At 50.2% G+C, this 14,001-nt stretch overlaps 1 protein-coding gene across 7 annotated transcripts in view; it reads right to left on the minus strand.

Moving 5' to 3' along the window:
- SCYL3 (SCY1 like pseudokinase 3) overlaps window positions 1-14,001 on the minus strand; it is a 32,489-nt gene that overhangs the window by 4,858 nt on the left and 13,630 nt on the right. For 4 of the 7 annotated variants that reach the window (XM_070397022.1, XM_070397020.1, XM_070397017.1 and 1 more), the window contains 7 exons: window positions 11,639-11,741; window positions 10,383-10,488; window positions 8,563-8,640; window positions 6,971-7,110; window positions 5,322-5,506; window positions 2,269-2,440; window positions 251-418 (listed from right to left, as the gene is read on the minus strand). In XM_070397022.1, the coding sequence (XP_070253123.1) occupies window positions 251-418; window positions 2,269-2,440; window positions 5,322-5,506; window positions 6,971-7,110; window positions 8,563-8,640; window positions 10,383-10,488; window positions 11,639-11,741 (952 nt within the window). The remainder of the gene's footprint in view (window positions 1-250; window positions 419-2,268; window positions 2,441-5,321; window positions 5,507-6,970; window positions 7,111-8,562; window positions 8,641-10,382; window positions 10,489-11,638; window positions 11,742-14,001) is intronic. The other 3 variants (XM_070397018.1, XM_070397019.1, XM_070397021.1) reach the window with 3 other exon arrangements.

A 14,001-nucleotide genomic window follows, 5' to 3' on the forward strand; every position in this document is an offset into this window, starting at 1 on the left:
CTACACGGAGGCTCAAAAGTCCAAAGTAAAGTGTCTGCTGTAACAGATTGAAGCAGTGTTGACCCGCCCCTCTGCCAGCCGTAAGCAAAGGTAGTTTGCCACCCTGTGGCCTAGAGAGGCAAGGTGGCACCCGAGCTGACTTCTCTTGTAATCAGTCTCAAATGTCCCCAAAGTGCCTTAATTTTCAGAATTTAAACTTATTACTCAAGAAAACGTTCACCTGAGCAATGGAAAAGCTGTATAAACTTACTATTTCTACCTGTCTGGGGAAGAGTGGTGTAGGAATCTTGCTGTTTGTGCTTCTTGCTGCCGATGGGCCTGTCCTCAGGAAAGAACCCTTTAGGGAACACCCTGGAGGGGTTCTCCAAGCCGGGGGAGGGCTGCCTGTGCTGGCTGCAGGCCACATGCGTGGGAGAATCTGAAGATAAACAGAAACTCCAAAAAGTGAGAGGGACGGTAAACTCCTGCTCTAGCACACATGTTAGGTGAGCAATAGTTAAGGGAAACGAGTATATTTAACACAAATAAAAGGTAAAGTGCAGGGAGAAATGCACCCCTAGTATTGGAGTGGATTACCTGTCCTAGGGGTGTGTGAGGACAGGCTGAGTGTCCACCTGGTGGAGTTGGACTAGAGAGACAGAACCCTTAGGATGACACCTAGTTAGGAAAGTTACAGCCTGTAAAACCAGAAAGTTCATACTCAAGAGTTAGCATTGCTCAAAAGGATTCAAACACAATTTTGGCTACTTCCTCTGCCAGCCTCTCACTTGCTGTTTGGCATCACAGGCCTCACCCAGTCTGATGAGTGCATGTCACAGCTGTAGAGGTGGTGGCAGTTCTACATCCTCTCAGAGCCCCCCTGACCCAGTCTCGTCTGAGCTCTCAAAGGTTTGGGAAGCAGGAATTGCTTTAAAATTATCTTGGCATCAAATTAGAGCCTAGTCTGATGGCTCTTTTCTAATAACTTTCCCTGCATCTACCAACTATCAGGGAGGACTGGATTAGAGAGCCAGTTTCACGATGTCACTGTCCTTCCTACGCAGGGTTACATAAAGGAGCAGGAAGCAACCCTGTACAGCCTCTAAAGACCAGAAAGGACTGCCACCTCCCAGGTAACGTCCAGTGGGAACATACTGAAATAAGGCTTCTTGAAGTACCTAAACACCAACAGCTTTTCACCTAATGGGCCAACAAAGTCAAAAGAACTTAACTACTAAAGCATTTATGGAAACTGACAATATCTACTAAAATTTTAAATGACATATATTCCTGTGACTCAATAAGTCTACTCCCGGACATGATCCTATAGCAATAAAACTGTATTTCTAAGGCTATCTAGTGCAATATGTGGGTAGGGGTTAAAAAGCCAGAAATGGGGCAATCACTGAGTGAATCACACTCCATGGAATATAAAGCCGCTTTCACAAAGACGAGCTCGAGTGTATGCTGACCTGGAGGCTGGTCCCTCATAAACTGCTACATGAAACACACACACACAAAACAACAAAAAACAAGCTGTACAACTGTGGACAGTATTTTCTCATCGTTTAAAAAAATTGTGTGAAGCCCTAGCTGGTTTGACTCAGGGGGTAGAGCATTGGCCTGTGGACTCAAGAGTCCCGGGTTCACTTCCGGTCAAAAGCACATGCCCAGGTTGCAGGCTCAATCCCCAGTAGGGGGCATGCAGGAGGCAGCCAATCAATGATTGTTTCTCATCATTGATGTTTCTATCTATCCCCTCTCCCTTCCTCTCTGAAATAAAAATGTATTAAAAAAAACTGTGTGTACCCCTGACCAGTTTGGCTCAGTGGATAGAGCATTGGCCTGTGGACTGAAAGGTCCTGGGTTTGATTCTGGTCAAGAGCATGTATCTTGGTTGCAGGCTTGATCCCCAGTAGGAGGTGTGCAGGAGGCAGCTGATTGATGTTTCTCTCTCATCGATGTTTCTAACTCTCTATCCCTCTCCTTTCCTCTCAAAAAAAAAAAAAAATAAAATAAAATAAAATACTAGTATATTTTAAAAAATAAAAAGCTGTGTGTGTAAATATACATTTGTCTTTTTGTGGCTTTTGAGAAAGGGATGAGAGGATTCCCACTCAGCTATTAAAATTGGTTTCCTGTCCCCAGAAGGAGCTGGGAAGGAAATTACCAGCTGTTCCCTTACACTTCTCTACGTCATGACTGCGTACAACCACCTGCATCATTTGTACAATGTTAAAAATCTAATAATACTTCACACAATAAAGAAGCCTTTTAAATCATTCTTACCTTCTGGGGAAAGGTCAGTAGTTTTTGTAAAACTTGGGGCAGTGCGTTTGAAGACCTTGGTTCTCTGTCCTCCCACAACCACCTCTGGTCCAAGTAGGGAGACCAGCACAGCCAGGCTGTGAAGCGTGATCGCCACCATGGAGCTGCTGGTATCACGCAGGCCCAGTAACACCTAGGAGCAGACAAGGTAGTGAGTGCAGACAACCACACTGCCTGCAATCAGGCTGTGTTTGCTCAGATGAATTTCATTTCTTAGACACGTGTTCTGGGGCAGTAGCTTGCATACTATCTGTGGTTAAGGACCAACATTTTCCCCTCCCAATCTAGCGCAGAGTGGATTTAAAAACGACGTGAGGTGATATGGCCACCTGTGGGCAGGAAAATGCTGTGCTCGCCTCCTCCCATAACCACATCAAAGTTACAGTTAAATTATAGAACCACCACCCTTGAGGACCACCTGACAGCTAGCTGAACAGAAGTCCTATAACTATGGATGTGGCAAATCTGAGTCTCATTAACCTGGCTAACACCTTTCACCTCCCTGATGAGGCCCTGAAACTCCACCCAACTCGGCCCTGGGGAACCTCTTCCAGCAGCTCCTCCACACACGTGACCCGTGTCAGTTCACGCTGCAGACTCTCCTAAAATCTCTAGGTCCACAAACCAAACAAGCAGGGGCTGGCCTCGGCATGCCCTGTACCAGTTGCTACGCTACCCAAAGCCTTAGACACAGGCTGCGACTGGCCTCAACTTGCACGGTAGCTCACATCAGACGCGCCAAGCCTGGCATCAGCTGCAACCAGTGCTGACTTGGAACACAGCTTCAACCAAGTGGCCACCAGCCCGGCACAAGTGGTCGTCTGCCCTCAGCTCCAACCATGTGCTCACCACAGGGTCCCAGGCCTGGCACTAGTGGCAGTGGCCTGTTCGCAGCACAGTCTCACTGCACAAGCATCAACCAATTGCAGATCAGTTCGTAGCTCCCACCAGGTGGCCCCAAGCCAGGCACACGCGGAGGCTGACCTTGGCCCACATGGTCAAGAGGCTCCAGCACCAACACCTGGTGGCTTGGCTTACCAAGCACCACCCAAACAGCTCCACCAACAACACACTTGAAAGGCGGATTCAGCTGGCACCAGAGCTCAGCCCCTCTTCACAACAGCGTACCCTACGTTATAGCAGGGGAACAGCAGCTCAAAAAGGGCCAGGGACACTCGGGAAACAACTGACTTCAGGGCAAGGGCTGGAGAGGCAGCTTTCTCCAAGACAGAGGTCCTGGCAGGTGCCACTGTTGCTGCACTGAGCCCTCCCCCAGCTCAGCCGGCGGGCACAGGCACCCTGCCTGAGTCGCCATCAACCTGGCTCATGGCTCGCCCTGCTGATTCCGCGAGACTCCAGCCACCCAACTTCTGCACGGACCCAAACCTCCTTCTGCGGCCGTTTCTCATAAGCCACTGGCCTTGGCCTGTGCTGTGGACGTTTTTAATGTTTACTGAATTCACTGGGGTGACATTAATAAGATTATATAGGTCTCAGGTGCATATCATCTGTACATTGTATTGTGTGTTCACCAAGTCAAGTCTCCTTCCATCACCATTTATCCTCCTTACCCTAGTTAAGCTCCCCCATCTCCCTTTCCCTCTGTAATTAGCATAAAACCTCTCAAAGGTCCACAACCACAACTCATGGGTAAGGAAAATTAAGATTAAAATTTCCATACTAAACCAAGTAATCCACAGATTCAATGCAATCCTATCAAAATGCTAATGGCACTTTTCACAGAACTTGCATAAATAATCCTAGAATTTATATGATTCACAAAGGACCCTATGAGAAAGAAAGTTGGAGGTATCACACTCTCTGATATCAAATTATACTACAAGCCCATAGTAACGAACACAGCCTGGCACTGGCATAAGAACAGGCATATAGATCAATGGAACAAAACAGCCCAGAAATAAACCCATGCCTATAGGGTCAATTAATCTATGACAAATGAGGCAAGAATATTCAATGAGGTAAGGACAGTCTCCCAATAAATGGTATTGGGAAAACTGGGCAGATACATACAAAAAAATGTATGTATTTTACTCCTTACTCCACACACAAGAATAAACTCAAAATGGATTAACGACTTAAATGTAAGACCTGAAACCATAGAACCCCTAGAAGAAAACAGGCAGTGAACTCTGACTTGGCTCTCGGTAATACTTTTTGGGATGTGTCCCCTTGGGCACAGGCAACAAAAGAAAAAATACATAAAAGTTTTTGCACAGCAAAGGAAACCGACAAAACTGCAGACTGAATAGTTGCATAGTGTCACCCCAAAATTCATGTCCACCCAGAATGTGACCTTAAAATGAAGTCATGCTGGGTTAGAGTGGGCCCGACACCTACTGCCTGGTGTCCTTATAAAAAGGCCACGTGACAACAGAAGCAGAGGTTGGAGTGACACAGTCAACACCAAGAAAGGCCGAGGAGCCACGGAAGCTGGGAGACGTAAGGACTGGAACCTGGAGCCTTCAAGCTCAGGGCTGCCCACACCTGTTTGCACTTCTGCCTCCAGAACCAAGAGGCGTCTCCTGTTAGAAGCCACACCATTTTCAGGCACTTGTTCATCACTCAGGAAACCCACAAGCCCTGAGCCTTCAAGTGGGCAAATCCTAATGAGGCTCCCTGGTGGCTGAGCAAGAAGAGGCTGAAAAGCCCTGAATCTCAACATCCATCCCACTCAGTTATCATTATTTTATACTCGTTATGAACAGTCTGTGTTCACAAAGCATTGCACCAAGGATGCTGGCTCTTCTTCCCTGAAGAATTAGCAAACAATTATCGTTTTTCTCAGCTTCAGACCAAATCCATTAGTTTAACCGACTGGCCTTTGCGAATGGGATCACCATGTAGCTTTAATTTCAACCTAATGGCTGCCTCAGGGCCTCCTGTGCTCTCCTCTGAAAGCCACAGCCCCTTCTTCAGCCTCGCTGACCAGCACCCGCGGTGCCCACGCCCTGGCCTCCCAGCTCCAGGATCCCCGGGCGCCGACGGCCTCTGACCTGCGGCAGGATGACTGTCCTCAGCTGCTCCGGAGTGAAGTGCTCCACGTAGGCCTCCAGGTGAGACAGCAGCACCGTGCGCACGTGCTCCTCGTGCACCTCGAACAGCTGCAGCAGCACGGGGACCACCCGGGAGCGGAACAGGGCCGGGGACAGCAGGCGCGGGGTCTCTTCGGGCCCATCGTCTGCCCCAGAGCAGAGGCGGGACGGATGAAACACAAACTGCCATTTCAGTGAAGGGTGCTAAGCATGACTCTCAAACTCAGCCGAGAACCGGACACACTCAGGACTCGCTAAATCCTCAGGCCCCAAACCGAAGGGCAGCTTTGTAAACCCGAATTTCCTCTCAAGGCTGAATTATAAATACACTCCATCTGACAGAAGTGTTTTAAACATACTGTGTCATTTTTTTTTTCTTTTTTAAAAAATATTTTTTGATTTTAGAGAGGAAAGGAGAGGGAGAGAGAGAAACATCATTGATGAGAGAGAATCACTGATCGGCTGCCTCCTGCATGCCCCCTACTGGGGATCGAGCCCACAACCGAGGTACATGCCCTTGACCGGAATCGAACCTGGGACCCTTCAGTCTGCAGGCCGAGGCTCTATTCTCTGAGCCAAACCAGCTAGGGCTGTGTCATTCTTAATGTACTACAAAGAAAGCTTTTAATAGAATCCGGAATCAATAACTCTATACATTTATGCTTACTCAGTGAGAAATTTTATATACTACATTGGATTGATAGTGTTGTCGCAATCCTATCTGTTGAAGGTGTTGAAACCACCAGACTTGGTGCTGGAGAGCTGTTGTGGTTGCGGAAGTGGGAACCTTTAAAATACGTATAATACCCCTGAACCAGGGGACCATGCACAGACAAAATCTTAAAAAGCTCCCCAGGTGGGATAAGGGAGGGCAGGGGATTGTCAAGGGCGGGGGGTTGGGGGGGAGAAGGACACTTATGTAATACCCTTTGTAATACTTTTAGCAAAAAAAAAAAAAGCTCCCCAGGTGACTCAGAAGTACACCCCCACCTAAGATCTGAGTAATGGGGTCGAAGCGCTCTAGCGAACAGTTCATGGCTAAGGGAATGACATCAAAGGAGAATATAAGGAAACTCTAGTTAAGTACCTGCAACACTGTTTGCTTGGATTTAGACTAAGAAAATAAATCCTAAAAGCAGGATTCTCCCCAACTCAAAGTTCTAGTCATATTAAAGCTATACTCTGATATGTTGCCATCTACAGTGCTGATGAAGTTACAAAGTTTCAAAGCAATAGGCTCATTTCACATTCCGAAAAAACCTGGAGTCCCAAGAAGTAAAGTGATCTCAGTGCTTTTCCATCTTTGCTCTGGGAAAGTCACTGCAAATGCACAAGTCCCCAAAGACGTGCTTTTCATATGCTAGTCCTGTGTGCACATGTGTGCACGCATGTGTGATACCCTGTTGACCACAGGGCCTGACTCTCCAGGAGACGCCATGTCTATGCTGTGGGCTCTGGGACCCAGGTCTGAGTCAGTGATCAGGGACCAATACTGCTCCCCACTCCTAGAAGCAACATTAACGACACCGTGCGGTAATCTCACTGCTCAAATACGGACTAATAATCCCCACATTCCTCAATGACCAATAACAGTTGTGAAAAAAATTCACCTTTTTTGGGGCCAAGCAGATGAGGGAGGAAACTCTTCACAGCCACTGGCTCTGCAAACACCAGCTGATTCAGCAGCAGAGGCACCAGCCGTGAGGCGATCAGCTCCTCGGACAAGCAGCTGAGTCTGTCCAGCAGAAACCTGCGGGCAGGGCAGAGAAGCCTGGGAACGGGCCACCCTGGGCCGGCCGCGCACGCTTCCCACCGTGCGCCTGTCCCCACTCCATCGGACTGATGCATTCCCGAGTGAGCTAGGTCGGTCTCAGGCAGGAAGAAGAATGCAGGCGAGAGGCAAGGCCAGCTCATCAGCACTCAGACCTCCACGCTGAGCGAGGGAATGTTCCAGCACATTGCCCTCGTCAACAGCAGAAGCGTCCCCCCCTTAGCCAGGGCTTTCGAGTCAATAAAAGGTGCTTCCCTGGTGTAAAAGATGGAGGATGTTAGAGTATCCAAACTTCCCACAGGAAACAAAGCACAGGCTTTTGTTACTGAACTTACTAGATTAAAACAGCACATGTAAAAGCCCTCAGTCAGGAAGGACACAGATACTGGATATTCACGTTAATATGACCCCACTATCCCATCAGCCTCCTCGGACCCTGCCTCCCAGTTTACTAGGAAATAGGCCACTTTCCACATCCCTACTCATCCCTCCCGCCTTCCCAGGTACCAAAGGGTGAGGGTCTCCTCTTACTGAAGGTCACCCCCCAGCCACCGCCCCAAGGTTCCCTCCCCTTCCAGCCCCCAGCATGCCTGCAGCTTTAACTGCCCCTCCCCTCCTCAACTCCATTCCCTTCCTTGGCGGTTCTCCGTGCTCCCTGCTCTCAACTTCGCAGGAGGTTTTACCCAATGTCTGCCTCCTCCCCTTGCCTTCACTTCCGAGGTCACTGCCCGGCTCACTCTGGGAAGCAGCTCCTGAGAGGAGCTGCAGGTGCCTTCCTGCCGACCCCACCTCCGGACCGGCTCCTCTCCCGGGAAGCCCAGCCTTCCTTCCTGCCGAGTTTCCTGCGACCAGCGGTCCCTTGTCTCACTCGTCAGCCACTCCTTCCCTCCCAGCCCCTCACGAGGTTGGGTCTCCGGGGCTACAATTTGGACCCACTGTCTTTTTCCTGCTCCCACCTTCTCTGGGAGAGCGTCACCAACTTCAGGCTGATGAACCCGAACAGTCACCTCCAGCTCTTCACCTTAAACCTTCTCTCCTGCGCTCAGACCCACGGGCAGGAGCCCAGGCACATCTCCTCTGGAGTCCCACGGACACGCTGCCCATCCCGGCAGCATTTCCCGCACATGAGGACGGACCTCAGCCCCAGATCCCAATTCACTTGGTGACGGTCACTAAAGCTTGCAATTTCACCTTTTAGGTCTTTCTTATCGCAGTGTCTTGTACACGAAGCCTCACATTTACTGCCTTCACTACCTCGGGTCAGTCTAAAGCAGCGGTTCCCTCACCTGATCTACGCATGCAGGGCCCGGCAGGAAGCCTAACTCGGAGCAACACTCAATAAACTTCGGTAACAGACCAAATGTGTGACCCACCGATTTCATGGACTTAGCCCGAGTTACTGAATTGTAAGTGTTAACTTTCTGAACTTACTTAAAGAATTCAGTTTTTTCCTCTTCACTCTTCATTGTTAAACTTTTCAAGAAATTCACAACTTCTAGAAAATCATTCCTAAATGCCAAGAAGAAAAAAATGCGGGACAACAGATTAGAGAAGGCATGTCAAACACTGAAGCACAACCAGACAACACTGTAATAACACTCAACAGGGAACATGCTCCTGTACCATTTAAAAGGCTCCGTTACAACTAAGCAGCTCATGAGACAAATGCTACGGAACAGGGAAATCTGACATTGAGAACCAGAGAGACCTGTGGGAGGATACACCGTATCCATGCCCCATTGCTGTCATGGGATGTGGTCAAATGAGCTACTGGGGAGAAACGGTTCTCATTACAAAATGGTTCTCAAGCCTGTGCTGAAGCAAAAACTATGAACAAGGGGTGGGGAGGGGCTTTTTCTACAAGTCACAGGAATCTTCTTATTCCTGCTGCTGTAGACGTAATAAGTCACTCTTCCAGCCAGCCAGGGAAGAGGGCGAGGAGTGGTCAGTTTCTCAGGGCCACTGCTGTCCGTCCCACGGTCCTGTCCTCTGGGGATGGGGCCTGGGACGAGGCTTCACAGGCAGCCTCAGCCGTGGGCTCCACAGCTCACCCTCACCCGCTTCCCAGAGCTCAGAAGCAGAGGAAAAGCCCAGGTGTCCTAACTGGAGTCTAATGCCTCCGAGGGAGATGCCGCCCCGGCTTTGGGAGGGAGCAGGTGTGAGTTTCTCCCTTGCCGCTGCCCTTTTTATTGCGAGTTCTAAGAACATTACACGCACAGTGACGAGGGAACCTATGTCCCCGGAAGGATGGCCTTTGCATCAGGGTAAGTAAAGTATGACTATGAATCACCCGCAGGACGTGGCAATGCCTTGGCTAACACTCCTGTAAGGGAAAAGATTTGGACAGTTTCTTGGAAACAAATGACAAAACCCAGTAACTACAAGGAAACTGCCCTCTGGCTGAGTAACAGCAGCTCCCACCCTGTCCTGCAGGGAAGTGCTCCCTGGGGGAGCATCAGCTTCCCTTTGCCTCCTTTTCTCTCGGGTCCGACTGCAAGCGAGGAGTTTTAGTTTCGAAACTGACACAGGGTTGGCTTTGCTAACAAAAGTCATGAACGTGGAAATTAACCTGAGCAGTTCATGGAAATAAAGAAATGAAGGACACATAACAAACCAACCTTGAGAGGCTCGGAAACATCTAAGCCTGCGGCAGTGTTCACTGTGCCCGTCCCTCAGCCCACCACTGCGCAGCCCTTCTTACTAAACACAGAAACAATCTTTGCCTGAACAAAAGTAAGCTCCTCTCCAGCCCCAACAAGAAAATTTCAACAGCAAACTCACACTGACCACAGTGGCGGCAGGAGGTGCGGCCATGCTCATTAACTTTCTCAATTACAACTGAGCCCAGGCTGCAGCCTCGCTTCTTCCCCACCAGATGCTCTAAGGCAGCGGCTCTCAACCCTTTGGCGGTCGAACGACCCTTTCACAGGGGTTGCCTAAGACCATCCTGCATATCAGATATTTACATGACGATTCATAACAGTGGCAACATTACAGTTATGAAGTAGCAACGAAAATAATTTTATGGTTGGGTCACAACATGAGGAACTGTATTAAAGGGCCAGAAGGTTGAGAACCACTGCTCTAAGGATTCAGCTAAAATGCCTCGGCCCGGCCTTTTGACAACAGGACCCGGAGAGGTGACCCGACCTCCCTACTCCCCAGTGGACACAACTCAACCTCCCCTGGTTCACAGAGAGCGGACGCGCGGACGGCAGGCGTGGAGCGGGCAGGTGTCCCACGGGCCTCACCTGAAGAAGTCATGGGACAGTAAGGTGCAGAGCGCTGGCCGACGCTGTGGGATGGGGTTCAGCAGAGCTGAGTGCAAGGCCTGTCGGAAGCTGAGGAGAGCGTCTGCTGAAACGGAAATCCAGAGCGAGAGTTAGTTTCCAAGGCTTCTCCCTCCTCTCAGGGCCTCTCTAGCTGGAGACTGACAGGAGCAAGAACCAACCTGTAAAACCCAAACAAACAGAAACAGCTTCCAGCCCTTAAGCCAAACTCCCTGGCAGGTGTAGGGAATTGTCCTGCCACCCCCACCCACAGAAGAGCCCACCCCCAGGTGCCTCCCCTCCTCGCCCCCTCATTCCTGATTGTCTAACTCAGCTCGGGCCTAAGGAGGTACTACCGGCAGGTGTGCAGGCCTTGTCAACTGGGGCGGCTCATCCACAGAACATGGAGTTACGTGAATGACGGTATTTTCAATTCTCCCACGGACGGCACATACTGTCACCATTCCTGACCGTGGAGGGCAGGATACACTCCCCACAGGGGTGCCTGCCAAGGCCTCAGGGTTTCGTTCTCGAGTACCAAGGCCCGGACAGTTTAGGGCTGACCGGGATGGTGCCTGTAACTCCAGGTTGCGGCATCAGCCTAGCGGCAGAGGCTGGGTTAGGACTGCACGAAGCCTCAGTAGTGGGGTACAAGCCACTGGGGGGTCTAACGGGTAGACCCTGATGGCCTGGAGTGGCTGCAGGGCAGGGACGCAGCTGCCGGGCCTGCCACGAGAGGACTCGGGAAAATACTTGTTCAGTAGTCTGGGTTTTATCGGGCAACAAAGGGAAAAGGTCATGAGTAAGTTACAGCAAGATGTAAAAATTCAAAAGGATTCTGAAAGAATAAAGATAAAACATGTCAAGCCTGACTTAGAGATTCTGAACCGCACTCTGCTCATCTGATTGTTACAGATAACAGTCTGTAACCACTCACTGGCCGCTTCAAACCAGCAATCGCCAACTGGTGTGAAAGGTCAGACCATCACCACCGACACCAGTTAATAAAATAGTAACGTGATCCTGACAGCTGGAGTTCAAGGTGCTTCTTACTGAGGTTCTTTTACTGTGTTCTTGTTGGGGCCGGCTTCTCTCCTCTGCTGCTCAGACCTGCCCACAGGCCACTGGCAAGCACAGGGTCCTCAGTGCCATGGAAGCCTGGAGGCCTGAGCCCACGCAGAGCAGGCTGGGGGTGGTCCCACTTGTTCTGTGGCTGCAGCAGTTAAATACCAACTCACCTTGTCCCTTCATGTCCGTGAGCAGCCTTTCCACCAGCATCCCAAAGGCGTAGGCGTCCCGTGCGTGCCCGTGCAACTCTGGCAGAGTCGTGAATTCTGGAGCCTAGAAGCAGGGGAGGCTGTTAAAACCATTGCTCTCCCTGTTTTGCATTTACTACACTCAGAGCTAACCAGAGGCTGCCACACTCCAGTTTACAGGCTCTGAATGGCTATGGCTTTCAAAATAGGTTTGACAGCAACCCAGAGTAAACAATACATATTATTATTCACTAGAGGCCTGATGCACAAAATTCGTGCAAGAAGCTCGGCCCTCGCAGCCACGGTGGCTTTGCCTTGGCCCTCGTAGCCCTGGCTTCGTCCGGAATGTCGTTTGGCTATCCAGTCTAATTAGCATATTACGCTTTTATTATTATAGACTAGAGGCCCGGTGCACAAAAATTTGTGCACTGGGGGGGGGTCCCCCAGCCCGGCCTGTGCCCTCTCGCAGTCTGGGACCCCTCCGGAGATAACGACCTGCTGGCTTAGGCCTGCTCCCGAGTGGCAGAGGGCAGGCCCAATCCCTAGGTGCAGCCCCTGGTCAGGCTCAGAGCAGGGCCGATTGGGGAGTTGTGGCGCCGCCCCGTCATGCACAGAGCAGGGCGGATCGGGAGGTTGCGATGCCACCCTCAGTCACGTTCAGGGTAGGGCCGATTTGGGGGGTTGGGGCACCGCCCCCTGTCACACTCAAGGCAGGGTCGATGGGGAGGTTGCGGCGCCACCCCGTCACGCACAGAGCAGGGCCGATCAGGGGGTTGCGGCGGTGCACCCTGTCACTCACAGAGCAGGGCCCATCAGGGGGGTTGGGGCTCTGTACCCTGTCACACACAGAGCTGAAGGGCGATCAGGGGGTTGGGGAGCTCCCTCCTATCAGGCACAGAGCAGGGCTGATCAGGGGGTTTGGGTGCTGCCCCCTGTCATGCTGATCCCGGTGCTGGGAGCCTCGCTGCTCCGCTGATCCCGGTGCCGGGAGGCATATTACCCTTTTACTATATAGGATAGAGGCCTGGTGCATGGGTAGGGGCTGGCTGGTTTGCCCTGAAGGGTGTCCTGGATCAGGGTGGGGGTCCCCACTGGGGTGTCTGGCCAGGCTGGGTGAGGGGCTGAGGGCTGTTTTCCGGAAGTGGGTGACTGAAGCTCCCAACCACTCCTTTTTTTCTTTTTTTGTTTATTCTGGGCCAGCTTTAGCTCTGAGGCCTTGCTGCTGAAAACATCGATACAATGTTGCGGTCCGGCTGACTGAAAGCCGGTTTCTGGGGTTTTGTTTAGTTTCTATATTTGCAACATAGTACATAGTTGCTTAGAGTTGCAGTTGAGAGGCCAGCAAGTCAGGCAGGGAACGCTGGAGTCTGCAGTCACTGGAGCAAGCAAGCCTCCCTGCTCGCTTCAGTGCATGGCTGCCGGCCGCCATCTTGGCTGACAGTTAATTTGCATAAGGATATGCTGATTAGCCAATGGGAAGGGTAGCGGTCGTACGCTAATTACCATGTTTCTCTTTTATTAGTGTAGATTATTATCAGTATACACATACGTATAAATACGTAATGGAAATAAAAGTTTTATAAAACAGTACTAAACATTGCTACCTACCTAAGATGCTCAATGATATTTTCTATCCCCCCCACCCCGGCTAGTTAGAGCCCTTAAATTGATTTAAAACCCACCTATCATCAGAAGAACACATAATACTGATTTGGATAACCCCGATTTTTTTCAAGTCTTAGGTTTCTATTTAAGTTTGTTTTTCTAGTTGGGTTTGCATTTCCTGTAAAGCACCTGCAGACGTGCTTTGGGGATCAATATTTGTTTACAGTGGTCATAAGAACAGTCTAGAGAGCAACTGCTTAGACTTCACAGGTAAGTATAGTTTTCTTTACCAGCACACAGATGCAATGATCACTCTTGTCTGCATCTCGGATTCCTAAGTGATGGCCAGACAGGCCAAGTTATCTTGTCCAAACTGAGGCCCCTCTTTTTTTTAAATTACAGTTTATATTCCACATTATTCTGTATTACTGTCAGGTGTACAGCACAATGGTTAGACAATCACATACTTCACGAAGTGATGCCTGATATTGCTAGTACCCGCCTGGCACATACATTGTTACCGCAATACCACTGATAGTATCCCCTCCTGTACTTGACATCCCGTGACTATTCTGCAACTACCAATGTGTACTTCTTCATCCCTTCACTGTTTTCTCCCAGCCCCCACCCCTCCCCTCTGGCAACCTGCAACCGTCAGTCTGTTTTTTGTATCTATGAGTCTGTTTCTATTTTGTCTGTTTATTTTGTTCTTTGGATTTCACATATCAGTGAGGTCCCTC

This window comes from Myotis yumanensis, unplaced genomic scaffold (assembly GCF_028538775.1).
Source record: "Myotis yumanensis isolate MYYU_CA2020_CCGP unplaced genomic scaffold, mMyoYum1.0.hap1 SCAF_17, whole genome shotgun sequence".
NCBI classification, from domain to species: domain Eukaryota; kingdom Metazoa; phylum Chordata; class Mammalia; order Chiroptera; family Vespertilionidae; genus Myotis; species Myotis yumanensis.